Consider the following 27,704-nt stretch of genomic DNA (forward strand, 5'->3'; position numbering starts at 1 on the left):
AACAGAAATAGAAAAAAGTTTACTGCTAATGTCTAACATGTCTGAGCAACTTAAACTCTCTTCATAATATCACTTAGAGCCTAAATTGTGTTTTGTATCTATTAGTAAAATCCTTGTAATGTATATTTCAATATTATTCTTTGTGAGCCGACTTATAATGTCCTGATCCAAGATGTCATTCTTTGAGCATTTATTACGGTTTCTGCTGTCAATTCAGAAGCACTTAACATACAAGGTTAAAATTGCTTGAAAATATTATAGCTATTTTATAGCAGGAAATACCTTTGAGTATATCACATATGAAATCTGAGATATAAAATATCATGTTTGGGTACTTCATTTGAATAGGTTTTTATAAATTTTTTGTACACTGCAGGTGGAAGAGGGAAAACCAGAATATATCAACAAGCAATAACAAGAACTTTTAGGTGCCAGTTTAACCTTCTAGGATAAACTGATCCCTCACTCAACATCTTCTCGCAAAAATTTAGTAAATAGAGCTTTTCATTATGTTCTGAACGCAATAAAACTCTTACTATATGAAATAGTACAAGCGTATTCCTGAATTGAGAAATTTACATTGAGGCAGCCTTGCCTTTGGTCAAATCTTTTTCATTCATAACATTTGCCTTCTCATCCCTGCAGCTCATGAAGCCAAAAAGTTTTACCACTCCATTTCTACAAGATTGATTTCAGTTTCCATTTAGAAATCTAATTTCTAACCTAAACAGTTCCTATAATTTATTAATGCAGCTCCAAATGAATGTTAATACAGAGAACAAGTTAGCATTGAGAAAATAAAAATGTTGAAGTTATGGTTGTAATGGTTCTCAGGTGATGCCTGGAGACAGACACATCACCAGCACCTGAAGGTTTTCTCCATCGCAATTATCAGCTAAGATTTTATGGTGTATTCGTGTGGTTATTTGCTTAAAGTCTCTCCCACTGGTCTCTAGGAGACCAGGTCCAGACTTGCTTACTGCTGATAACCTGTGTCAAGCACTTTGGTATTCTCTCAAAATATATGTCTTGAGGGAACTAATAAATGGGCCAATGCATAATAAATGTGGGTGCTGAGAGCACAGGAGAAGAAAAGACAGAAGAGATTGGGAAGGCTTCAGTAAAGGGCAAACACATTAAACTAAGCCTTGAAATGTTGAATTTGCTATGCTAGAAAAGGTGGGTCAGAGCACAAGCTTCAGACCAAATTTAAATTCTCAGCCTGCCATATGCTAGCTCTGTAACTCTGAGTACAGTTTCTGCATCTTTTACTGGTGGTAGTAATAATACCTGTCATAAGAGTGTAATAAGGATTAAACAAGTTCACACATATAAAGTGCTTAGCACCATGTCTGATATATCCTAAGTGCTCAACACATGCTAGAAATTATTATGCTTATTATCAGGCGAAGGCAGCAGAATCAACAACCCTGGGTTATTAGGGAAGGGACTGAGGAGTCAAAAAGAATAGAGGTGGAATAAAAGATGGGGTGACTGATGGATGGTCAGAGTAAAGGGGGGTGAAACAGACTGTGTCTTGAGGAAGAGGAGCAGGTTTGGGGAGCAGAAAACTAATTCATTTGAAATGTGGGATAAAGTTAAGTTTGAAGACCCTTTGGGGCATCAAAGAGATATCCAAGAAGCATGGATCTAATGCTAGGAGTGATCTGATGGAAAGCATTAATATTTGAGGAGGGGAGGAGGTCCCTGAATTCACAGAAATTAAAAATATATGTTTTGGGAGGTGGGAAAAGTTACAGTTTCTCATGGGAGAGAGGAGAGGATTGCAGATACTTAAATGTACTTATTTTACTCCTAGGAGTTTTACTGAGGTAGGGGCAGTTCTGGGTTTCCTTCTTATTTCCAAGTGTAGACCAAGAAAGGATCCCCCTTTTCATATTGATTTGGGGTAAGTTGAAGGACATGCATAAATCAACACAGGGAACGTGTTGGAGATAATCCTCTTTATGGTTTCCTTGAGGCAAAACTAATAATAATCCCCACTCTTCTCCCACAAATATTAAGCAGAACCTTGATAATTCACAAAACAGTGCTTTGACTCATCATAAGGTGAAAAAAGCCAATAAAATGTCCTGAGGAAACTCCCTCTATGTTCTTACCTTGTATATTATGCATTACTTTTTCTCTCTTGTAATCATACATTTTCTGGGTTGAAATCACAGTTTATATTATAAAACTGCACAAATACATTATTTCCTCATGCGGAAAAGAACTTCTCTAAGGTCTTTAAGAATATAATCAAGTCAATGGGTTTGTTGTTCCTAATTGGTGAACTTTAAAATATGCTTAAGTGAAAGGCTGGAATTCTAGTAATACCCAGCTTACCCTCTTCCTTTGTCAGTTATTCAAACCTTGATGACCTGTCCTAAACTCCAGAAAGATACCTCCTTGGACTGCTTCTCCCGACTCACTTACCATCTCAATCTCTATTTGGGTTCAACCAAGGGTTGGCATTGGCAGGAAATGGGAGGATGGAAAGGAGAATAGTTGATGCATTACTTCCTTACTCCCTTCCTAATTCAGTGCCAAAGCTCTGGCAGTAGCTATGTCCCTCCATGACTATGGCTTCCCCCTAGGTAGTCCCGCCCCCATGTTTCTAATTCTCACTAGGCTCCAGAAAATTCTTTCTTCCCTTGTCTCTTTGGCCCTAGGGATGGCAATGGTTTCCCACTATTTCTGCTTCTGGGGGGCCTGCCTGTCCTTTGTTTATTCAAATCCCAGCTGTACCTCTTCAGTTGTACTTCCAATGAACAATTTTCATTTATATAGAAATAGATAAAAAATAAATGAATAAAATGTGCTTAAGCTTCCTTCTTGTAAACATGATTTGAGAAATTCTTTCCATCTATAAAAATGTTTAAAGCTTTCACATGAAAGTGTAGTTAGCATGCTGCTCTGCTCTTCTGTTTTCCCTCGACACCGTCACTTTAGGTTGACAGTGTTTACAAATTGGGAGTCAGATTGTGCATCAGCCTGGCAAGATCAGTTTAGCTTACGACACACACTGAATTCTCTTGGCAGTAATGCATCATTGATGTCAGGAGCCGATAGAAAACAAGTGTAGTGTCTTAAATGATTGTTGCTAGCATAGATTTGTGAGGGAGATAAAGATAAAAGTCCTCTAGCCCAGTTTAAAGAAGCCATCTTGTGGGGGAGGGATAAATTAGGAGGTTGGGATTAACATATACACACTACTGTATATACAATAGATAATCAACAAGGACCTACTGTATAGCACAGGCAACTCCACTCAATACTCTGTAGTAACCTAAGTGGGAAAAGAATCTGAAAAAGAATAGATATATGTATATGTATGACTAAATCACTTTGCTGTACACCTGAAACTAACACAACATTGTAAATCAACTATACTCCAATATAAAGTAAAAATTTTAAAAAAAATAAAGAAGCCATCTTAAACAAAGGGTGTGTTATATATGTTTCCACTAAACAAATGTATAGCACTCATCTATGATGCAAGCCTACTAAGTTTTATTAGGATGCATTTCTCCCTCTAGTTACTAATGAGATGCTTTGCTAAAGTTGTTCTTTGTTTCCTGTCTTGATGCATAAGTTAGCCATAATATTTTATAGAGTCTTTACTTGTACTTGGAACTTCTAGCAACAAAAGCCAAATATTGGAATTCATTTGAAATTTTAGCCTTCATCTGACCTTAAAAAAGAAAAAACTACAATAATTGTAATAATAGAGTCTCATGGCTACCATAAATTGACCGGCCATGGGATTGAGAACTGTTTGTTTTTTTCACTTCATCACATCATCCCTTGTATCTTCAGCACAAGAGACAAGTGAAGAATCATTTCTCTTTGACGACCTGCTGAATAGTGGGTAAAAGTAAGCCAAGCCTTGTGCCCATTATAAAATGATGTGGAAGATGTTAGGACTGTGCATTTCTCACCTACTTTACTCTGTATTTCTACTTTTCCATATTTGCCATCTCAGAACTGTAAGGGAACCCCATGCATTAGTCTAAATGCCTACCAGGTGACCATTCAGCCACTGAACACTTCCATTGTTAGGGAACTTGCTACTTGTAGAATCATTCCCTTCCATTTTGAAAGATTCACTGTTACCTTCAGGCTGAGATCTCTTTCTCCTGCTTCACCTACTGGCTACAGAGAATACTCCCATTTTCTCATGTACACTCTGTACTTAGCCCTCTTGCTTCTTTCCATGGGTATCTCTGTGAGATGTTAGCCTTTTGTGTTGTGTTCAGAATAGGGTGTCCTTTTGCAAACAGGATGATGCCATCCTGCTCTGGCTAGTGAATTTGGGTTATGCAAATCAGAGCAGAATCTTCCAGTACACTTTATGTTCATCTATGAAGAGGTGGAAGAAATAGACTCAGATATTCCTCTGGGCCTTGCTCTCTAGGTTTAGAGGAAGAGTCTATAAATGCTTAAAGATGATTCCTGGCGATACAAGCAAGATGGGCTAGTATGGAACAGTGATTCTCAAATTAGGGAGAGAGGAGGGACTCTTTTCAAAGCACAAAACCCCCATTCCCAAGTTCTGATATACTGCCCTAGAAAAGCATGCCTCTCCGTTGAAAATAAAAGCTAGTATTGAAGTGAATGTATTGTGCAATAAATAGTGTGTTGCATATGTCAAAGGAGCCTGGAAACCATAAGAGGGATGTCGGTAAGGTTATTTATATGAATAAACACTCTATCTCCATTTAGGTTATCTTGTCATGAGTTACTATGCATTCTCATCCATATTTGGTCCCCAACCTTTAGGAAAGTTTCCCTTTCATTTTCCAGTTTAGTTTAAGCTATGCTGTGAGAAATTAAGGGAAGGCTCACTTGACCACGTTTGGATTCTGTTTAGGGAGCAGTGCCTCATGAAGCCCATGTGTTACTGTCACTACATTCAGGGAGAGGTTCCCAAGTAGGAGGTAAAATCTTAGGGAATAAAATCAAGGCAAGAAGTCAAGTCATCTTTCCCACTTGGGGAACCTTCCCCCACTGCCACTCTTGCTCTAGGATTTGATCTTATAAGGGAGCAGATGGTGCTTCCTTGAAAGTACTTGAAGTCACGCATAAGAGACTTCTTTTCTCCTCTCTGTAATACCCAGCACTTCCTCACAATCTTCTTCTCTTCAAGAAAACCTCCTTAAGTTGTTACAAAACTTTTTATAACTACAAGATGTCGTGATTATTTACATGTATATTGATCACTTTCTTTAGGACATACTAGGCAGACAGCCATAAGTTCTATATGGTTCATATAAGAAGTTTCTGGACCACAGTGTGTTTTGAAAGACACATCAGGAGTATAGGAACCTTAACGTAAGACTAATTGGACCCTGTTTTGGGGCACGTCTACAAGGCTCAGGGTTGACCCAGCTGAAGTGACACCTCTGTTCGGGCCCCACTGGAGCACTTACTATTTCCCCAATGCACCGTGTGCTCTCAGGCCTCGATGGTGGCTCAGGCTGGCCTCTGCCTGAAGTGTTATCCTGTCACTCGTCCCAGTGACATCCCACTTATCTTCCAAGGCCGTATTCTCTCTGACTTCTACTCTTTCGCCTTCCCTGAGGCACATTTCTCATGGCACCCTCTTGTCCAAGTGTCTACTCTAGCAGTTGTTACATGGTTTTATAGCTCTTGGGGTTTATTATATCTGTCTGCCTTCAGTAATTTTTTTGAGGACAGTATTTTCATTCTTTTTGATGTGCCTAAAATCAGTACACTCAGTATCTGTTACTTGAAGGTGCTCAATAGATATCTGTTGAATGGGCAAATGAATTGATGAATGCTTCATTCTTGAGTATTTGTCTTAATCTGAATTTCTAATAAAGCAGATTCTTCTTGGTAAATCGAGTTAATTCATATTGGCAATGCTACGTTTATACATGGATGTTGTCTAATATTTTGAGTTTGATAAGTAATGATTTTGTGGTTTATTTAAAATAATTATGTATATAGGAGTGTATAGTATTTAGGCAAGAAAAGACTTATTTGGGGCGCTCTTTGGTTTTGAATTCTGTTTTTGTTTTGTGGGTTATTTCTTTATTGGCATGATGAACTGTCAAGAGAAAATACCATTTGCTTCGGGCAAGTGGGTTGGTTTAATTTGTCATCTGAGTGTCACTGTAGCCCAGAATTCTAGAAAAACGAAGGGAATTCAAAAGTAAAAGAAAATGTAATGTGAGGTTCTTTTATCGTTCATGGATTATAGAACAAGTTAGTCAAGACTCCCAACTCTGATAACTTTATTTTTGAAACACTTGTAGCCTTGCCTCTTGTAGAAGAGTTTGCACATTAATCATGATGTTCAGTAAAATGTTATGTGGATAAAATATTTAGTAAACAGCATTTGGTAATCTAAGAAGCAGTGATACCATCTCAGCCACTGGTCATAAATTAGACATGTTGGGTTTTCTTGGAATTCATGTAATGTTAGCCAATATGCAGTACTTGCTCTGTGCAAAATAATTCATTTTACAAAGAACTTACTGAGTGCCTACCATGTGCCACAAGTTCTGTGTTACTTAACTCAGGAAACAGAGTGAATGAGAAGCAGCCTTTGCCCTCAGTGAACCTGTAGGCTGTTAGGGAGATTAGATAGCTATGTAATGTAGCTGTAATGTAAGTTCTGCAAGATACTGAATCTGGTTGGGAGAAATAGGGAAGACACCTTGGAGCAAGTAGCATTTCATCTGGTTAAGATTTCCATAGACAGATTGTGTTCATTGGACCTTCTCCAATTACAAGAAGCAGAGCTTTGCTGTCTTTCAAGCCCCCTCACTTAACGCGTTTTACTATAATGTTGCACGGGAAGTAGTAGGAAGGGCAAGAAAGCAGTCTCAGCTGCCACCCAGGCGGGCCTCATGGAGAACCAGACACTAGCTCTGAGGGCATGAGAGCCCCTCTGTTGTGTTACTAGGAAGTGAAAATGACTGCTGTTCCCTTCTCCAGTGATCTGCATTGTGTTCACTTAGCTTTTCTCTGTCTTTGCCTCTGCAGCCAAGATAGAGTGCATGTGTATCCCTTTTTCATTCCTCAAGAGAGAAAATCTGTCTTGGCTAATCTCTGTTCAACAAGGAACATGCTCTGCCCAAAGCTCCTGCCAGCCACGTCGTAGGCTTCTTGCCCACAAGTAGATCCCTGCTTTTAGCCTGGGGACTCATCCCTGGTGTAATCAGTTGCGGCCAGTGCTATGGGGTCACATGATACAGAGCAATGCTCTCAGACTTTAACATGGGGACGAAAATGCAGGCTCTGGTTCAGTAGGTCGGCGGTGTGACGTGAATTCTTTGTCTCCAACGAGCTCCCAGGTGTTGCTGATGCTGCCGCTCCCCCAGCTACACTTTGAGTAGCCAGCGTAGAGTGTGGTGACCTCTGTGTGAACATGATGACTCAGGAGGCAGGCACTCTGTGTGGGAGGGCTGTGGCTGTGAGATGGCATTTCGTGTGGAGGAAGATGCAGTGTTCATGTCTACAATTTTGAATATGGTTACGGTTGGAATGAATAAGGCATCTTCAAACCAAAAAGTCAGTATTTAAACAATTCAGGTGCAGTCTTTGAATAACAAGGTGGTTGGGATTGGTGATTTGTCCTTGTTTTATTTTAATCCAGAGCAAGGCAGTAGTTATTTTAATGTTTTCAGTGAGACAGTAAGCAGGCGAGTCTGAATTTAAATTATTTATCTTCACTTGAGAGCTTGCTGCAAAACTCCTTTCATAGTTTGCAACCAAGTCTGTGTTGTCTGTGAGGATCGGCAGTGAAACTTAGTTGTTTATTATGTGAAGTTGGAAGCCAGAGTCCCTGGGAAGGACACCGAGTATTAGATTCCTTATCATTCTTAGGAGAACCTACATTTCTAATTGTCTTCATTAGAGATCCATAGGTATGATAGTTCAGCACTTGGTCACAGAGATCCTTGAACCATTGCAATGTCTGACATCCTTTGAGTTAATCCCAGTTTCAAAGCACCCATTACAGTCACTCTTCTACTATTCATTTCATAAGTATAATCTAAGACTGACTGATTAAAAACCAAAGAGGTTTGTTTTTTTTTTAATTTAACAATGCTAGAGTTCAGTAATTTAGAATTATGTATAATGTCTAATCGAAGAGAACTGAATTAAATATTCCAGCCCTTCTGACACAGCGGCAGAAGCAGGAGGAAAAGTGAATCTTTTCGACTTCCCGGTTTCATTCATTACATTCAAAAATTACATTCACTGGGCTTCCCTGGTGGCGCAGTGGTTGAGAGTCCGCCTGCCGATGCAGGGGACACGGGTTCGTGCCCCGGTCTGGGAGGATCCCACATGCCGCGGAGCGGCTAGGCCCGTGAGCCATGGCTGCTGAGCCTGCGCGTCCGGAGCCTGTGCTCTGCAAGGGGAGAGGCCACGGCAGTGAGGGGCCCGCCTACCGCAAAAAAAAAAAAAAAAAAAAATTACATTCACTTAGGCCCCCATGTGATATTCACATGTATTCTTCATTGTTTTAAGTGATCTTTTTACATTGTTTTATTATTTGGAGTTTATGCACTTCGACTCATTCTTCTTACTTTAAAAATAACTTATTTTAACTTTAATGATCAGAAAAGGCAAAAATGGCTATTTTAAATGACTAAATAGTATCATCCTTTTAAAAAAAAAACAAGGGGTCTCCTAATTTATGGGAGTAAAATCTTGAAAGGGATTTTCAAAATTCACCTTATGTTGATAGTCATATAGAATTCTGATTTACTGAATAGATTAACCACTTGACCTTTGACTTTTACACTTCGGTTTTCCGTCATCAAAGCAAGAATGCTGTTTAGTATGAGGAATTGTTTTGGCACAATGAAAAGAACGCTGGCCTTGAAGTCAGACAACTTTACTTGCTATGTTTCTTTGGGCAAGTTATCTAATCTCTGTGAGCATTAGTTTCCTCATCTGTAAACTTATGATGTTCATATTGACTTTACAGCATTATTTTGTTGATAAAGATAAATTATGCATGTTATGCAGCAGTATAAGCATTACCATATAACAGCATTTTAATAAATAAACATGAAGATTTTTAGAATTTTATGACAAAATACTATTTTGTTTTGATATAAAGTAAAAGAGAAAGTATTTTTGTTACTCATATTTGCATAGGAATAACACTATCTATTCTTGACATAGATGAATACTGCCGTGCTTTGAGGTCTAAACATAAGAGCTGATTGTAATTGCCACTCGGTTAATCTATAGATTGGAACCACCATTGTCAAAAAAGTGGTTTTCCAAAAAAGAAAGTAGTGATATTGTATACAGTTTACCAAAAGAAATTCTATCTGACTAATCTTCAAAGTGTAGTCAGTAAATTCAATCATGCTCAGTGAAGTAATTTGCAGGAGCACAGAGAATAGTCAGTTGTTTATAGTGAGACATTTTATTAATTCACTTTAATCAAACAGACCTGGGAGGGTCAAGTTATGCTCATTTGTTTTTAGAGAGTGAGGACCAGTGAGAGAATGGGATGCTGCACTGTTATTCAAAATACAGGAAGTCAGATAAAGTGTCTTTCATGTCAAGTGGAAGACAGATATTTTCAAAACACACACATGCATTTTCACATACACCTCCACATAGTGAACATACGAAGACATCTTCTGATGGTTTCCTAGGTACAGGCCACAGGACCACCATATGTATATATTTCTAATCAGATCCTTTATATTATTTTTATAATTAACCTCCCTTAGATTAATAGCAAACCATGGATATCCATTATCATAGCAATGCTGGTATAGTAGTTTATTTGCCAGTGCGTTTTTCATTTGATGAAGCATCTGTGGAGCTTTGCTTTTATAAAAGTGAATGAAGCCATTGGTAAGAAGAGCGATGGAAATGCCTGGAAAACTGGTTCAAGGGACAGGCGAGTTCAAGGGCAGAAGCCTGAGTGTGGATTTGGGGCATTGTGAGCCTTCAGATTTTACTCTGTGCTTCAATCTAGGGGGGTTTCATAAGGCCAAATTGATTTCCAGAATATCCGAAGGGTTTAATTCTAGTGTGGCCTACAAACAGTCAGATCAGCCAGCCAGAGCAATTCTTCCCTCCTTTAATAACAGGACAGTCATATCTTATTCTAGTTTCAGTTTTGTATAGGGGGAGGTATTTTAAATTTGGACCGATTATAGCCTCTTAGCTAGTTTCCCTAAGCATCACCGTTCTTATCTTTTTAGACAATTTAATATATCTACTAGTACTTAATATTACTTTTCCTTATGCAGATCCAGTGCCCCACTTGCCAATTCGTCTGGTGTTTTAAGTGCCACTCTCCTTGGCATGAAGGTGTTAACTGCAAGGAGTACAAAAAAGGAGACAAATTATTGCGTCACTGGGCCAGCGAAATTGAGCATGGGCAGAGGAACGCCCAGAAGTGTCCAAAGTGCAAGGTGAGACAGCCTTCGGGAGGGAAGGAAATAAACACGTGCATCTGGCTATCACTGAACAATACCATTTACAATATTGAAGTGAAGTCTCTGTATAACTTTCTTAATGCAGACGTGGAGAAAAAGAATATTCGCTGTTTCATTTTAGAAGAGTAATTACATTACATAACTAAAATGAAGATTTTTATATATAAACAATGTATATTCTTACATTACATTTCAGAATTTAAGGAGGCTACGTATAAATATGGATCTCAAACTTCAAAATTCTAATTTTCCATTTAAAAATGGAGATGTGTGTACAGGAAAAAGCTCATATGAAAATGATATAAAGTATTATTTCTAGTTTGCCAACATGTACTATAATCACTTCTCAGTTAGGTAGGCTCTGAATCCTTGTAATCCTTTGGGTTTTTTCCCCTCTGCCATTGCTTATCACTTTAGGATTACATTAAACTGGTCATTTCCCTTTTTGTAAATCTGGTGACGTAGAAGCTAAGAGCTAAAATCAGGACTTTATGAATCCCATTTTTCAATTTTCTCTTGATGATCGTGCAAGTAATCAAGAGTTAGCAGGCATTTGAGCAGAGACCTAGATGTTGAAAGTCAACCATGCAGACAGCCAGGGAACGATCTCCTATAGACAAATCAGCACGTAAATCCAGCCAGAAAACTTTGGATTTGACTCTTACAGGATAGGGATCTGTTGAAATTTGAAGTTTTTTTTTTTTTTAAAGCTCACTTTAGAAAATTATATGTATGTAAATGCATATGTACACTCCACCATGTGTGGTTTCCATTTTGTGCCAAATTTATTTTTGATAATCATGTCTAAACCAGGCCTAATTTTCTTTCAAGAATAATTTTGCAATTCCTTCCAGGAGACTTAGCACCAAGATAAATGAAATTTGAATTATCAGGAAAACTTTTTAAATTAATCATGTGAATGCAACTTGAAGTAGTAGAAGTATATTCTGAAGCCTATAAATGAGAATAAATATAATGCACAGATTCACTACACCAAATTCACATACTAGTTTATATGTATAGTAAGTAAAGCATTGCCTGAAATAACATGTTATGTTCTTAGCAATTGGAACATGTTATGTTCTTAGCAATTAGAAGAAATTTTTGAAATATTTTGGATGGCCTGGCTCTCTTAAAAGTGACATCTACAGATGTCTGAGTTAAAGCTTTCTTTGTTTTCTGTGTAGAAGGCAAATTTATCTACAATTATCCCTTTGATTTTTTTTTAACATCTTTATTGGAGTATAATAGCTTTACAGTGGTGTGTTAGTAAGGCTGCTTCAGACCACTGCATCAATTGCTCAGTAGATTTTTATTTTTTACCCATTGAAGGACAATGGGAAGATGAAGCCTTTCCCCCTTTCTGTTGCCTTTCCAATTTACTCAGAGGTACTGCTCAGTTTCAAACTAAATAAAGGCCAGTAGGAATTCAGGAGCACTGTTTAAGTCATTCTGCATGACACTTTGTTCATAAGTACACTTTATATCTCTCTGGAAAGCTGTGAAACAATTACCAGTTGGCCTGGCTCTAAGAATGAGCGCTAAATGAGGACTACTGCAGCATTATATGTTAGGGATTTTCTGAATGAGTTGAGGTAATACATAAAAACATACATTTGTTACTGTAATCCCTCAATCTAACATTAAATGGACTCGATGTATTGAACGAAAAAGCACCCAGCTGTAAGGAATTTACTGAATGCACTAACAGCTCCCACAGGTTTTACAAATATAGATAAACAGACAAGAGGACGCATACATGCTGGTTCTCTTTTGAAATAATAGCTAAAAAGTTGCGGTTTGAAAATGAACTACCTTTTAAATAGCTGAAGGGAAAGGAGCCAAAGAACCCTGGAATGAGTTTACACGACTACCTTGTAGTGGAGAATCTACTTGCTGGTGAGATCCAGGTTCCATAAAATTTATGTCAGTTTAAGTCATATTTTATGACTCGTTTTGAATACAAATAGTTTCAGGGCTTTTATAAGCATATGACTTTAAAGTTTTGCATTTTCTTAATTGTGATTTTTTTGTCATTGTTGTTGGACCATAAAATTATATTTTTGCCCATGAAGCCTCTCTAATACTAGAAATCCACAAGGAGATATTATTCAGTGTATTAATATTTTATATTCCAAGGCTTTATTTTTATAAATAATCTTTTAAAATTTATAAATATGAAAAAGGAAGATGCTAGGAGTTTATGAAAAAATTTCACACAGTGCTTCCAGGTGAACAAAACAATTATATATTTTCATATGAATATGTTTTCAATAATGATCAAATATGTTTAAAATTTTGTTGTGACCAAAGTATATTTATGTACCCTGCACAGGTATATTTGCTTAGATTGATTCATAATTTTAATAATTATTTTGATTATTATTTTTTTTTTTTTTGCGGTACGTGGGCCTCTCACTGTTGTGGCCTCTCCCGTTGTGGAGCACAGGCTCCGGACGCGCAGGTTCAGCGGCCATGGTTCACAGGCCCAGCCGCTCCGCGGCATGTGGGATCTTCCTGGACCGGGGCATGAACCCGTGTCCCCTGCATCGGCAGGCAGACCCTCAACAACTGCGCCACCAGGGAAGCCCTATTTTGATTTTTAAATGATTGTTTTGTTCATATAGGTCATATAACATATGATAGAAATTTGGAAAAGAGAGGGAAAGAATTCACCAGAATCCTGCCACTCCAATATACTCACTGTTAACATGTTAGTGTCTCCTCGGTCTCTCCCCTATTTAAGTAGCTTTAAAAAAAAAAGAATCGTAATATGGGGATAATTTGATATGCTTTGTTTTTCCATTTAACATGTCAAACTTATCTTATGTTACTAAATAGTTTTCGTAACATTTATTAACTAAGTAATATTTGCTTAAATATCCTTCTGCTATTAGTTACCAAAGCTGGCTTTGTTTGGGTTCGGGTTTTTTAAAAAAATATCTATATATTATAAATAATGTATTGATATTCATCTTGAATTTGTATTTTTCCATATTTTTGACCCTTAAAAGCATATATTCCTGAAGACAGAATTACTAGGTTAAAGGATATCAGTGTTTTCAGTATTTGGTACATAGTGCCAATTTGCTTTCTAAAAAGACTGAAACAATTTATAATTCCACCAGAAAAATCTGAGAACCTATTTCTGTATGATCATTTCTTATTAGCATTTTCAAGTATTTTTAAATGCATATTTAATACTTTAAAAATATTTTGTTCTTATATTTTGAATTGTCTTGTTTGCTTTTAGATTGAGTACAAATTCATGTGTTTTTGAGTTTGAAGTGCCCCTTTTTGAATTATCTGTTCATATCCTTTGCCCACTTGTTTGGGTCAGGTTCGGGATACTTTTTATTATCAAATTACATGAGCTCTCTATTTTCTATTTGAAAATATTAATTCCTTTTCTGACATATTTTCTCCTATCTTTTTTTTTTTTTTTTTTTTTTTGCGGTGCGTGGACCTCTCACTGTTGTGGCCTCTCCCGTTGCGGAGCACAGGCTCTGGACACGCAGGCTCAGCGGCCATGGCTCACGGGCCCAGCCGCTCCGTGGCATGTGGGATCTTCCCGGACCGGGGCACGAACCCGTGTCCCCTGCATCAGCAGGCGGACTCTCAACCACTGCGCCACCGCCACCAGGGAAGCCCTCGCCTATCTTTTATTACTTTCTTTTATATCAGTGATAATTTTTTTTAAACTTAATTGGTTTATGTGTGTGCATTTTTTTAATTTTTAAAAATTTGTGTTTGACCAAATATATCATTCTTTTTATTTTTGGAAAGAAAGAACCCACACACATAAACACACACATATATATGATATGTGCCTATATTTATATTTATATATCTTTTATAAGTATTTTACTCCTAAGCCTAAAAATTTATCTGTCATCCAGAAGCTTGATAAATGGTCTATTTTCTTTCTTTTTAGTATTTAATTTCTAAATATTTTAACTCTTTGATCTACCCATTACTTATTTTGATGTTTATTATGCATTGAATACATACACTAATTTTTTCCAAATTAATAGCATCTAATCTAAATGTGTCCCCCTACCCATCGAATTGTAATTTTTCTCTAAACATATATTAAATTAAGATGTTATATTAAATATATATAAGAGCTCTCTTCTGAGCTCCCTAATCTTGTACCTGCTAATTTTAAAAAAAAATTCTGTGCTTGTACTGGTGAGTGTTAAATGATTGTGCTTTTGTAAAATGTTCCCATCCATACAAAGTTTGATAATCAATTCATTATTTCAATTAGTATTCTAAATAAACCAACTTTTCTTTCATTAGCTTATAATTATTATTTATCCTGTAATGAGTTTTTATCTTTATCTCAAGTGGAAAGATCAGTTTAATATATGGTATAGTATTATGAAGAGATTTGACTTATGCTGAGAAATCAAAATTATTATTTATAATTGAATTTTGGCACATAATCAGAATGAGTATTAAAACATTTTTTCTCCCATATACAATCAAGATACTTATTCATAAGTGTTTTTCTTTAATACTAGGGTAAAAATATACAAGCATTTATGGAAGTCACTTATTTATAGGACATTTTTATGAAAAATTAATAGTAGCATAGTAAGATCAACTTTTCTTAGCCATTTTTTTTGAGTCTCATTGCTTCCTTAATTCATAGTATTCTTCAGTCACTTGTGAGACACCAATTTTTATCTTAAAAATGTGTCTTCTATTTTGTATAAATTCTTAACCTACCAGATATATGTGCTAATTTTAAAATGTCTCTCTGGAAAATAGTTACCACAAAACTAAATCTAGTTCATGATAATTTTAAGTTAAATTTAAAGCAAATAGCAGGTTTAAATTTTGTTGGAGGTATTAGAATATTTGTTCAGTTTTATGCAAAAATTCATTTGAGACTTGTGTCTTATAACACAGATTAGATACTAAACTCTGAGTTAATAAGAAAAAAAATTGTTGAGTCAAAGAAAATGAAAAGTGAGATGCACACCTAAAAATTAACAGACATGAGATTATACAATACAAAGCAAATAAATAAGCAGTTGTAAGCAATTTCACTTGTATACTTTAGATTTAAATTGTTCATGAAAAATTTTGGAAATAATATTAAGTGCAAATTTTTTTTAATATATATTATCATTTGAAAGCCTGAAATACTTAAACTATTCCAAAAGTATACACTGATAGTTCTTTAAATGGTACAGTAATACCCCACTAACTAAATTAAAAGCAAAAAAGAAAGAAATTATTTTATCATTTCCTTTTTTCCAGAAAATGGCGACCACTTATAATTTTGTTGTTCAACACATACGTTATAAAAAAAAATTTTTTTTTGGCAGCACTGTGTGGCTTGCAGGATCTCAGTTCCCCAATCAGGAATTGAACCTTGGCCACAGCAGTGAAAGCCCAGAATCCTAACCAGTAGGCCACCAGGGAACTCCCCGAAAGTCTTTTTATTATTTATTTTAGTTTATTAATAAATGTGTGTTAGGTCATAGCAAACCCCAGCTGGATGATTCTAAAGGCCTGAACAATTTTAGATTTTAGAAGAATTAGAAATCTCTAATATTATTGTCTAATATTATAATAAGCATCATTAAAGATAAAAACAATCATTCAGGAATGTGAACCTTCAGGAATGTGAATGAGAACTCTGTAAAAATGGTTAATGATCCAATCTTCTGATTGTTCCTCAAAAGGTTTAATACTAGTCAATTAGTGTTAGTTAACCAGGTTTTATCTTTTAGCTATATCATGTTTTTTCTATTTAAAATGTTTTTTAAAATGGGGTTTTAACATTCAAAACTCGACAAAGGCCAGATTTCTGCCCTTTGAGTATATTTTTTTAACATACGTACTTTCAAAAGAGAGATGGACACACCTTCAGGCCCTTTTACCCAATAATTTGAGGCAAGCCAGTTTAAAGCCAGCAGGAAGTTAAAGTTAAGAAACAATTTTATTAAAAAGGCAGTATATAAAGAAAGTTTTATCTCTTCAAAAATATTTCTGAAAGAAATATTGTAATATGTTAACATTATTAAATATCAGTGGTAAATCCATAGATGTCTGTTACACTATCATCTTTAAATTTTAAATGTTGGAAATACTTCATGAGTAAAAATAAATAAAACCTAACAAGAGAACAGAAGGACTCTAACATCACAGCTTTCTGGAGCTGCTTACACATCTCCATTTGCCTATGCAACCTCTAAGGATTTGACTATTACATTTTCTTTTTCCTTCCTCAGGTAAAAGTTAAATGTTTCTAAGAATACTGGGCTTACTAAAGCAAAGTTGGGGTTAATATTTCTCAAAATGGTTAGCTTTTCATAACTTGGAAAATTAAAGGGGAATTCCTCAAACATCCCTACCCCAAACTACCTTCTTCCTTAATGTCAGATAAGAGAAATACTTATGTAAACATTTATATAATGTGGTACAAATATAGTCATAGCCAACTAGATGACATGCAGCTGACCACTTTAATTTTTCTCTTATATAAATAATAACATATCTCTAGTTAGGACATTTTACAAAACATTGAATAGGGATAATTAATTAGGAAGTTATACATTTTCATAGGCTATATATAAGTAATGTGATTTATGAATTAAGGGTAATTAAGTCATTTATTTTATTCCAAGGTTAACATATATCCTATTTTTAGGAGGCAGGACACTTTTTTTTTTTTTAAGAAATGCCAAGATATGAACAGGGAGTGCTGAGTTCTAATATGCCAGCTTTATTTTATTCATAAAAATGCCTTTGTACAACGCTCTGTCTTTCTTCGTAGTGTTAGCACAGTAATAATAATGGCAATACTATCTACATGTACTGATATTTACTACATATTACTCTCCATTGCAATTTTACACGCATATTATCTCATCAAATCCTCAGATGTGATACTAAGATGCTAAGTTCCAGTGTGCCATCCAAATCTTAACTATTAATGCCTTTTGATAAAACTTTAAGGTGTTTCACAGTAATAATAAAATGATAGGTTCAATAGTATGTGAGTTACATTTGTTGTCTCATTTAAATCTCAAAAGAAAGTTGTGAGAAAGGGGTAATTACCACCACTTCAAGATATAGAAACAGTTTCAGAGAGATTAAGTAACTGAACCAAAAGGCACGCAGGGGAAAGTACATTATATTCATCCATAATTTATTGAGAATTTGGAATTAAAGGAATTTGCTTGTCAAGATATTTCCTTTCAGATATTTTATTCTGTTAAATCCTGTAATAGGATGCTTTTGGCAAAAATGTATTGATTCAGAGAAAAGATTAATTTGCTCCTGTTCACATCAAATTAGCACAAACCCTGTCTGCGGACACTTATATCTAAGCTATAGCTATAGAGCCTATGGTTACTGAGGAAAGAACTTAGGGTATTAATGTTGGATTTTATAGATAATCCTGCAATTCTCTAGCACTTCACACGTCGCTGCAAAAGTGTGTTCAGCAGCTGGTGACTGCTTTTAAATAGTGCCCATTGTAGAAAATAAAATAGCTTCTCCTTGACCACTAATTACCCACTTTAACTCTCCAGATTGTCTGAAATCACTAAATTTGAAGCAGTGTTTATCACTGCTACTGTCTTCTTGAAGTGCCAAAGCCTAGACCTTAGTTGTGAGAAGAGCTTGATTGTTTGCTGACAAATATTTTATAGGATATAAACTGTATTTCATCCAATGCCCCATTTTTATGACTAATAACTTCAATATTTGTTTACTGTCTGAGATTAAATGTATAATGTGAGTACATATAACATTTCATTAAAAATCAATATATTGTCCTCGTAATATAGAATAAAAATAAGTGCAAATATAATGAAATAATATGTATTTCAACATGTAAATGTTCAGGTACTATGACATTAAAAGACAAAAAGTAGCAGTCAGATTTTTGAACCCATTTAAAATGCATAAATTTGGATTTGAGAAACCATGAAGTGAAGCTTAGATATTATCAATAGCTATCCTTTTTATCTGACATTTTAAAATGAGGACAAAATTAGTGTATATGTATATATATGTGTGTATATATATGTATGCTTATATATGTATGCATATGTACATATGAATTTATACAATTTTATTGCTAGAAAATTCAAGATACATTAAAATCATACATACCTCTTTGGGGCTTATATATAAAATGAAGTTAGATTCTAAATACAATCACTCTTTCTCAGTTTACACCGTAGTTATACAGTAACTAAAAAATTATCTAGTAAAACCATACAAACATTATTTTGCGTTTATATATAAAATGAAGTTAGGTAACATGTTCAGATATTTATAAACAGATTTTCACCTATATGAACATCTAGTGTGTCAGAAAATTGTATGGGTGGAACCTAATTCTCTTCTGTGTGGGATGTCCCAAACATCGAAGAACAGCCCGAAATGCCAGCATCAGCCACCTTTGTGACAACTGAACATTCCCCTACCAAAGAAATTCTGAAGTATCTCCAGGGGCCTGAGAGCCCCTGTGGAGAGCCTCTGTTAGAGATGAGGGCTTCTGAGAGGAATGAAGTCCAATGAGCTGTGTAGACAGGGAATAATTGAGTAAAAATCTGCCCATTTTCCATTTGGATACCTATGGGGCCAGTTTTGCTAAAGGATCTAAAGCTTTCTAAGATGGTTCATTTATTTTTCTTTTCATTTGATTTCATGCTTTAAGAATTGCTTTTTCTTTCTGCAGCAAACTCAACTTAGAATTCCAAACAGGATACAAGTTTTGCTGGTAGCAGCGATCAGTAGGCAGATCAACAAAGTTTGGAGAACTATGAGAAAAGGTCTATATCCAAATTCCTAAGCAATGTCTTCACTTGCCTTAGTGAGCTTCTCCAGCACAGTGCACTCTCCTGTCCCCAAGATGGGCTTTCTCATAGTTTCTCCATCTCAGTAAATGGCAACTGCAACCTTCTAGCTGCTCAAGTCAAGAATTTGACCTCTTTCTCTCACACCCACACATACTGTCAGTCATTAACTTTTGTAGATTGTACCATCGAACTATATGTGGAATTTGACAACATCTCAGCACCCTTGCTGTCACTAATCTGGTACAGGACATCATCATCTTTCTCCCTCTAAGATTTTTGCAATAGCCTCCTGACTGGATTCTTACTCTTCACAATGTTCCTAACCCAGCAGCCCAGCAGCCAGAACGAGACTACTAAACATAAGGCAGATTACATACCCCTCTGCTCAAAATCCTCTATGGCTCCCATCTCACACAAAGCAAAAGTTAGTCCTTACAGTGACCATGTGCCCCATCACACTCTGCTCACGCCCACACCCCATTATTCCTCTGACCTTTCTACTTCCTTCACCCTCCTCCAGCCACACTGCCCTCCTGGCTGTGCTTCAAAAACATGAGGCATGTTTCCTTCTCAGGGTGTCCATGCCTGCTCTTCCCTTTGAAATATTCTTTCCCCTGGTATCTACACACCCAGCTCTCTCCCTTCATGTCTTTGAGCAAAATTCAGCTTCTCAGTAATCACTTTCCCCTACCTCAATAGGTAATATGCTCCTTATAGGCTTTATTTTTTTCCATAGCTCCATATTGCTTATCACTATTTAAAATAGTGGATATATTTTGTATCATGAGAGCAGGGATATTGATCTGTTTTGATCCTTGAGGTACCTTTTGCATTTAGAGCAGTTCTGGGCATTGTTTAGCACTAAATAGAAAATGGTTGAATGAATGAATGTCATTTTTCTTTCCTCCTTATATGTACTTTTAGTGAGAATCCATTATGTGCTCTGTACAACATGGTCCTTTTTCTCTTGAAACCCACAGAAGGGGAGAGGCAGTGGTCACGGAAGATGATAAAACACTGTTGCACTTCAGCAGGGCTTTGCGTAGAGTATTCTAAGGGAGTTCATGGTAAAGGGGACATCTCCGTTCATCTCGGGGAAAGCAGGGAGAGCTAGGTTGTTGAGGATTATTGGGTGGATTTTGGCATGATGAAAGGTATCCAGGAGTGGGAGTATTACACTTAAAGGACGGGGCACAGAGCCAGGAAATGAGTGCTGTGTAGCAGAGCCACAAACGCTTTGTGGTTCCCTTAGAGTAGGGTTCACAGAAGGAAGTGGTGAAAGGTGGGGCTGTAGAAACAAACAGAAGCCTGGGCTTCGCATGCAATGTTAAGAAACTTGGATTTCATCCTCCAGACTGAAAAGTTATAAACAAGGGAATGGTGGTAACCAATTGATATTTTAGGTTGGTTGCTGTTGATTATATGAAGGTAGTTGTAGACATCTAGAAGGAAATGATGATTGTATTTGCTAAGGTAATGGTCAAAGGCTGGAGAAGAGGAGAAGTATTCAATAAATATCTTGTGGCTAAAACTGTCTGATTTTGTTCAATGGCTGGAGGTGAGAAGTGAGAAGAGGATAACAACAGGATATTTAGCTTGATTATCTAAATGGATGGTGATACCATAAACTGTGATAAAATCATGGAGATGGGCTTAGTTTTCTTGTTGTTGGGCTAGGGAGCCTTGGAATGGTTATGAGTTTGGTTTTGCTTATTTGACTTTGAAATGGCTGTAAGGCATACAGGTGCATATGACCCCCAACCAGTTGCTACATGACCCTGCAGCTCAGGAGCCAGGTCTGCAGTGGAAATTAGGAAATGAGATCCAGTGGAAGGAAGTTGAAGCCATTTGAGTGTGGAAGAGATCACCCAAAGAGTATGTGCAAAGTGGTGATTCATGGATGGGATTAAGAGACAAGTGAAGAAATGAAATGGAGTTATTTGTAGTGAGGTGGACGGACCTAGAGTCTGTCATACAGAGTGAAGTAAGTCAGAGAGAGAAAAACAAATACCATATGCTAACACGTATATATGGAATTTAAAAAAATGGTTCTGAAGAAGCTAGGGGCAGGACAAGAATAAGAATGCAGACGTAGAGAATGGACTTGAGGACACGGGGAGGGGGAAGGGTAAGCTGGGATGAAGTCAGAGTGGCATGGACATATATACACTACGAAATGTAAAATAGGTAGCTAGTGGGAAGCAGCCCCATAGCACAGGGAGACCAGCTCAGTGCTTTGTGACCACCTAGAGGGGTGGGATAGGGAGGGTTGGAGGGAGTTGCAAGAGGGAGGAGATATAGGGATATATGTATATGTATAACTGATTCACTTTGTTATAAAGCAGAAACTAACACAACATTGTAAAGCAATTATACTCTAATAAAGATGTTAAAAAAAAAAGAGAGATAAGTGAAGAAATAGGAACCTAAGAGAGGTAAGAGGAGCCCCTGGTAAAAAGGTGTCACTGAAGCAAGAGTATATCGAAGGTCAGAGGGAAGTAGTGGTCAACTGATTAAATGACACTGAGAGATACAATAAGATAAGAATTAAAAACACGTTCATTGGATTTGGCAATTAGAGGCTCATGCATAATACTCATTTGTTCTTTTAATATTTATTGAGAACATGCTATGTGACAGGATCAGTGCAACTCCCTTTAATAAAATAACAAACAAGATGTACATGATCTGGGCCCTTTCAGATCTTATCGACTGGGAGAGGGTTTGAGCAGAGACATATAATTAAAGAGTTTTAAAATAGAGAGTGAGAAATACTCAATCAAGCTAGTACAGCTTGCTTCTCATTTCATGGATACAGTGCCTTGAATATGCTGTGCTGGGAATGGTCTCCCTACCTCCAAGTCTTCTTAACTGGTGAACTTAACTTGTTCTTCATTTCTCAGATCAACTGACACTTCCTTAGAGGAGCCTCTTCTGACCCTTAGACCAGATCAAGCTTCTTAAGTATTCTCTTCATACCTTATCCTTTTCCTTCATAGCTTATGAGTGTCTATTTATTTGCAGAATTGATTATGTCTATCTACAGCTTAGACTAAAATCTCCTTAATGGCAGAAGCCATGTCAGATTTTATCAATGGACAAATAAATATTTATTGTGTGAATGAATGAATGTTTCCTGGAGAAAGACAGTTGATCTGGATGTTTCATTAACATGGGGCTGTCGGGATATAGCTCAGCGGTAGAATATTTGACTGCAGTAACATGGGGTTGCTGTCAACTGAGGAAGAATTGAGAGGTGAGTAAGAAAAGCAGTGAAAATATTCTTTTAAGAAGCTTGGTTAAAATGGAAGGGTGGGGGCTTCCCTGGTGGCGCAGTGGTTGAGAGTCCGCCTGCCGATGCAGGGGATGCGGGTTCGTGCCCCGGTCTGGGAAGATCCCACATGCCGCGGGGCGGCTAGGCCCGTGAGCCATGGCCACTGAGCCTGCGCGTCCGGAGCCTGTGCTCCGCAATGGGAGAGGCCACAACAGTGAGAGGCCCGCATACCACAAAAAAAAAAAAAAAAAAAAAGGAAGGGTGGGAGTAATCATTGGCTAGAAGGTCAGGTGGAATTAAAGGAAGGAGTTATTAGGATGGGGAGACACCTGAGCTATTAGCTGGCTAAGCGGTGCAGTCACAGAGGGGAAAGGGTAAAGATGAACGGGAAGGAGGGGAAAACTGACATCTGGAGATTTCTGAGAACATGGGGTGTGGGGCTAAGGGAAGTACGGTAAAGAAGAAGGAAGAAAATTAGGGGCTAATTTGTAGTACAGTCTACCGTGAGGAATGAGAATCGGACAGTACTCTACACTCTTCTTCAAAGAATTTGTCATCATAAATCAATCATAAGACTGAAATATGTATGAAATTTCCTATAACTAAGAAAACGAGGACATTGGAGAACAATTAGACTCTTGGCTTTAAAAAGCTAACATAGCAGGAGACACCAAATGATTTTGAAATCATCTTATATATTTTTTGCAATATAGTTTACCATAATAGAGGCCACCATGTTTGACATGACAGACGAGGATTCATTCTGCTTATCTATCCCTTCCCTTCTCCTTCTAATTTTTGATAATTATTATTTTAGTTCTTCTTTTGATTATCTTTTACCTTTAAATAATATACTGTAACCTTGGTTCAATAGTCTAACAATTTTAGGTGATATATGAGGATCTAGCCCTCCTACAACTCTTTCCACTTCTCTATTTCCCATTTTCTGTAAGCTGTAACTTTGTTTTTATATTGTCAAATTTAATAACATCCACACTCTATTCTAATATAATATTTAATACTTCTGTTATTTCTAAAGGATAATTCTAACATGGGAAAACCAATTGGGTGTTTACATAATCAAGAACATATAATTATGGAGCAAAGATTACATTTCCTTTTCCATGAGATCACAACTTCTAGGAAAAATGCCTTTTGCATCTTTGCTCACTGTCAATTACTTAATCATGCTGTAGTTTGTTACGCCTCATATTTGGAACTTACACGCCTTTCATTTTGTTTTGTTTTTCCTGAAAGTCCTTACTGTTTCTCTTTCTTCCTTATTGGGAATAGAAATACAACTTTATTTATCATGTTATTTAATATTAAGCTCCTCAGGAATTTTATTGCTTGATGTATATTCCATTGTTATTTTTTGAAGATGTTCTTGAAACCAGCTGACTTCCTGTTCTAAATTGGACTGATTGCTTTTCAGCTCTTTCGCTGAGATTTCTTACAACTTTTTTGGTATGTGGTAACACTGTCTTTTCTTGACTTGCGCATTCACTTAATGAAGTGCTTCCTTAAGTCATGGCACCAAAAAAGGAACAGAGGAGTCTTAGCATCTCTGGAATTGTTTCATTTTTACCCCCATATATTAATTATTTTGTAATTGGACAACAATTCTAGGTTCATATTTTTAATGAGGTCTTTGAAGGCTTTGTGTAGATGTTTGCTTTTTAAAAATCCCTGTGTTGAAGAACCTAGGGGCAAGACAGGAATAAAGACGAAGACGTAGAGAATCCGACTTGAGGACACGGGGGGTGGGGGGAAGGGTAAGCTGGGACGAAGTGAGAGAGTGGCATGGACATATATACACTACCAAATGTAAGATAGATAGCTAGTGGGAAGCAGCCACATAGCACAGGGAGATCAGCTCGGTGCTTTGTGACCACCTAGAGGGGTGGGATAGCGAGGGTGAGAGGGAGACGCAAGAGGGAGGGATATGGGGTTATATGTGTACATATAGATGATTCACTTTATTATACAGCAGAAACTAACACACATTGTAAAGCAATTATACTGCAATAAAGATGTTAAAAAAAAATCCCTGTGTTATGGAGGATTGGTATAGTGAGATAAGTAAGGAACTGAGAGTTACTCATGGGATTTTTTAAAACTTTCCTCATAATTATTGCTTCTAATTAATTCCCCCATATCAAAGCCATTGAGGCAAATACATATATTAAAATAATTTTATACATAGAGTAAATTATTTCTTGGGAACAATAATACATAACAGTTAATTTAGTTATCATTTCCTGCTTAAAGAATAAAATAAGCCTTCAATTCTTGGTGAAAGTGGAGATAAATACTTGTGAGCAGATGTGTACTGATTTAGTTATAAAATAGGTTGGATATTTAGCAGTTCATTTATTGTTATTCTTCCACCTTATAATTAAGTAGAATCTGTATGAAAATAAAAAGCTGAATTCTAGTTCTATTTTTTAAGATAATTTGTGGGCATTTTATTAAACTAAATGTAAACAGCTTGAAGAGGGCAGGTACATATATTGATTACTCTCTTATTACAGGTGTTGATATGTACTATAAAGAATGTCGGGCTTCCCTGGTGGCGCAGTGGTTGAGAGTCCGCCTGCCGATGCAGGGGACACGGGTTCGTGCCCCGGTCTGGGAAGATCCCACATGCCGCGGAGCGGTTGGGCCCGTGAGCCATGGCCGTTGGGCCTGCGCGTCCGGAGCCTGTGCTCCGCAACGGGAGAGGCCACAACAGTGAGAGGCCCGCATACAGCAAAAAAAAAAAAAAAAAAAAAAAAAAAAAAAGAATGTCATAGGCTCAAAAATGATCTATGCTGTCATTTCTGTCTATGTGGACTTAATATCAAACTCATATTAAAGAAATATCTGGCATATCCTGAACATTTTATCTCATGGCTTGTAAATGTAGAGCTATATAAACAACATTGAGTGCTTAAATATTCAACTCCTTACGTATCAGCCATCCTTATTTGGTATAGATGGAGAGAAGAAACCCTGTTAGTGATAACAAATCAAATGATGTTTGTGGCTTATGGGTAGTCAGTTTAATCTAATGGGTTAGAAATATCTCCTCTGTCTTACTCTGTCTCCATCCCTTAAGTAAGAACAGAATTCTGATGCTGAATTACAGCCACTTGGGTGATTGGTATGTTTTTTAGCAGAGCTAAACTGATGAATGTTTTGAAGCTATAATAAAAAAAACTTTTAAAGCTTCACTGAGAAATAAAATGGACTTTACATAAATGTAATTTAAACCTACTTTTTAAGGCTCTATGTTTTAAAAACAAAAACGGCACTGTCACAATGTGACCTTTAAAGATATATTCAGGGAAGTCGTTTATCATATGAAATGTATTAGCCTCTGGGTGTTAGGAGTTCAAAATTACAACTTGCTTCTTAGCAAGTATGAAAAGTAATGTCTTCTGTTACAAGTTAACTTGCATTATGTCAGTTCATTTCTCTTTTAGCATGAAGTTGTAAAATATTCATATATAATCAATATATATTTGCAATAGTATTAAAGGAATCACTGTGTACTTGATAGTTGGAAATTATGAAACCATTTTCATGATTAAATCATTGCCATTATATGAGTAAAATATTCAAATTAATCTATAGAACTATATAATCCTGCAACGTATGAGGTTCCTGTAGAGTATTGTCAGAACTTAGAATTTTATCACTTCCTTTGCAGAAATATTTTTGGACTAACAGTATTTTAGTTGCCTGCTATGTTTCAAATATTGTTTTAGAAATGAGGAAAGACTGTTAAAAGAGGCTAAAAATTGCAGTCTTCACTATTTAAATGAAATAATAAGTATACCACATAAAGATTTTAGAACACAATGAAACAATATTACAAGCAGATATAAAATGACAGAAAAAATGGTATGTAAAATTTTGAGGCAAATGAACTGTCAGTGACAAGTTTAACTTATTAGAGCAAGCTTCTTGTCAGAAAAATTTTTGACATTATTTTAAAGGAAGAATGTGAACTGGCCCAGAGAGTGGCTAAAACAAGCAGAAAGACTTGAACATGCCTTGTACAGGAGGGAAGACATGACTACTTTGTCAGTTAGCAAAGAATACAATTGACCCTCTGGTTTTATCTTTAAGTTTATAATAAGAGGCTGCTTAGCATAATAAAGAAACAGACAAGAATCAAAATACTTTCTCCATTCATTCAAGCAGATTACTTTTCTGAGCTCTGGTTATGAATAAGCATGCCAGTCTCATGGTGTGGTCATGAGGCTTAAAGGCGCTAAGCTAGGTACAGTGCTTGGCATTTAGTAGGCTCTAAACAAATATTAGTCCTTTTCCCTTTACAGGTCACATACAACACTATGCTATGTGGCCAGGAAATCTGTTAAGCTTTAATTACCTCCATATTAAGAGCAATTACAATATACAGTCAAAAAGTTGAGCATATGATGAAGTAACCTTTATTTGGGTGCTCAGCTGTTGTCTCTGAACAAGTTTTCTCCTAGTGCTCAGGTAGTTTAAAGATGAGAAATAGTTCAAAGGTTCAGTATGGCCTTAGCCTACCTCATTCCTTAATGCCATCTGCTGTGCTAAATGAATGTGGTCATAGGAATTGTTCTTCAGAATCATTCATAGAAACAGGTGCAATGGGGAGACTAAGGGAGAAATTACCAGGAAGCTAAAGAGCTCAAGCTGCAAAGACCCTCACCTGCTCAGGTCTCTTCTTAGGCCTCGTATCTAATTTGTATTTGTAATTTACATGCTTCTCCTTTAAGTGGGCCCCCCAATTAGATAACCTCCAGGCCCAACAAAACCTGGGTCGACTCTCACTGGTCTGTCAGGTAAAAGAAAACGAATTCAACGTAATTGAAAAAGATGAGGTGGCCAATAGCAGAAAAAGCAAATTTTGCTTCTATTGACCAAATATTGATTGGTAGTTACCCTTGACCACAGATGCTTAGATGCCCTTAACCACAAGCTAGCCCTCACCTATCCAGGAAGGTACTCTAGTCTAGCATCAGCCTAAGAATCACCCAATTGAAGAAGTGAGAAAGGAGATCACCTGGCAATCAGGGATTGCCAGTTGCACTGCCCTGGTATTTAGTTTCTCACATTTCTACGTGGGTGAAGGGGAAGGGATGGATGGAAGCAATGTTATACTGATCTGAC

General features: G+C 36.7%; 1 protein-coding gene across 2 annotated transcripts in view; it reads left to right on the plus strand.

The window, feature by feature from the left end:
• Positions 1-27,704, plus strand: part of RNF217 (ring finger protein 217) — a 129,454-nt gene that overhangs the window by 86,072 nt on the left and 15,678 nt on the right. For both annotated transcript variants that reach the window (XM_081250572.1, XM_081250573.1), the window contains exon 3: positions 10,260-10,424. In XM_081250572.1, the coding sequence (XP_081106698.1) occupies positions 10,260-10,424 (165 nt within the window). The remainder of the gene's footprint in view (positions 1-10,259; positions 10,425-27,704) is intronic.

The sequence above is a fragment of the Mesoplodon bidens genome (assembly GCF_964165515.1).
Source record: "Mesoplodon bidens genome assembly, chromosome: 12".
Taxonomy (NCBI): domain Eukaryota; kingdom Metazoa; phylum Chordata; class Mammalia; order Artiodactyla; family Ziphiidae; genus Mesoplodon; species Mesoplodon bidens.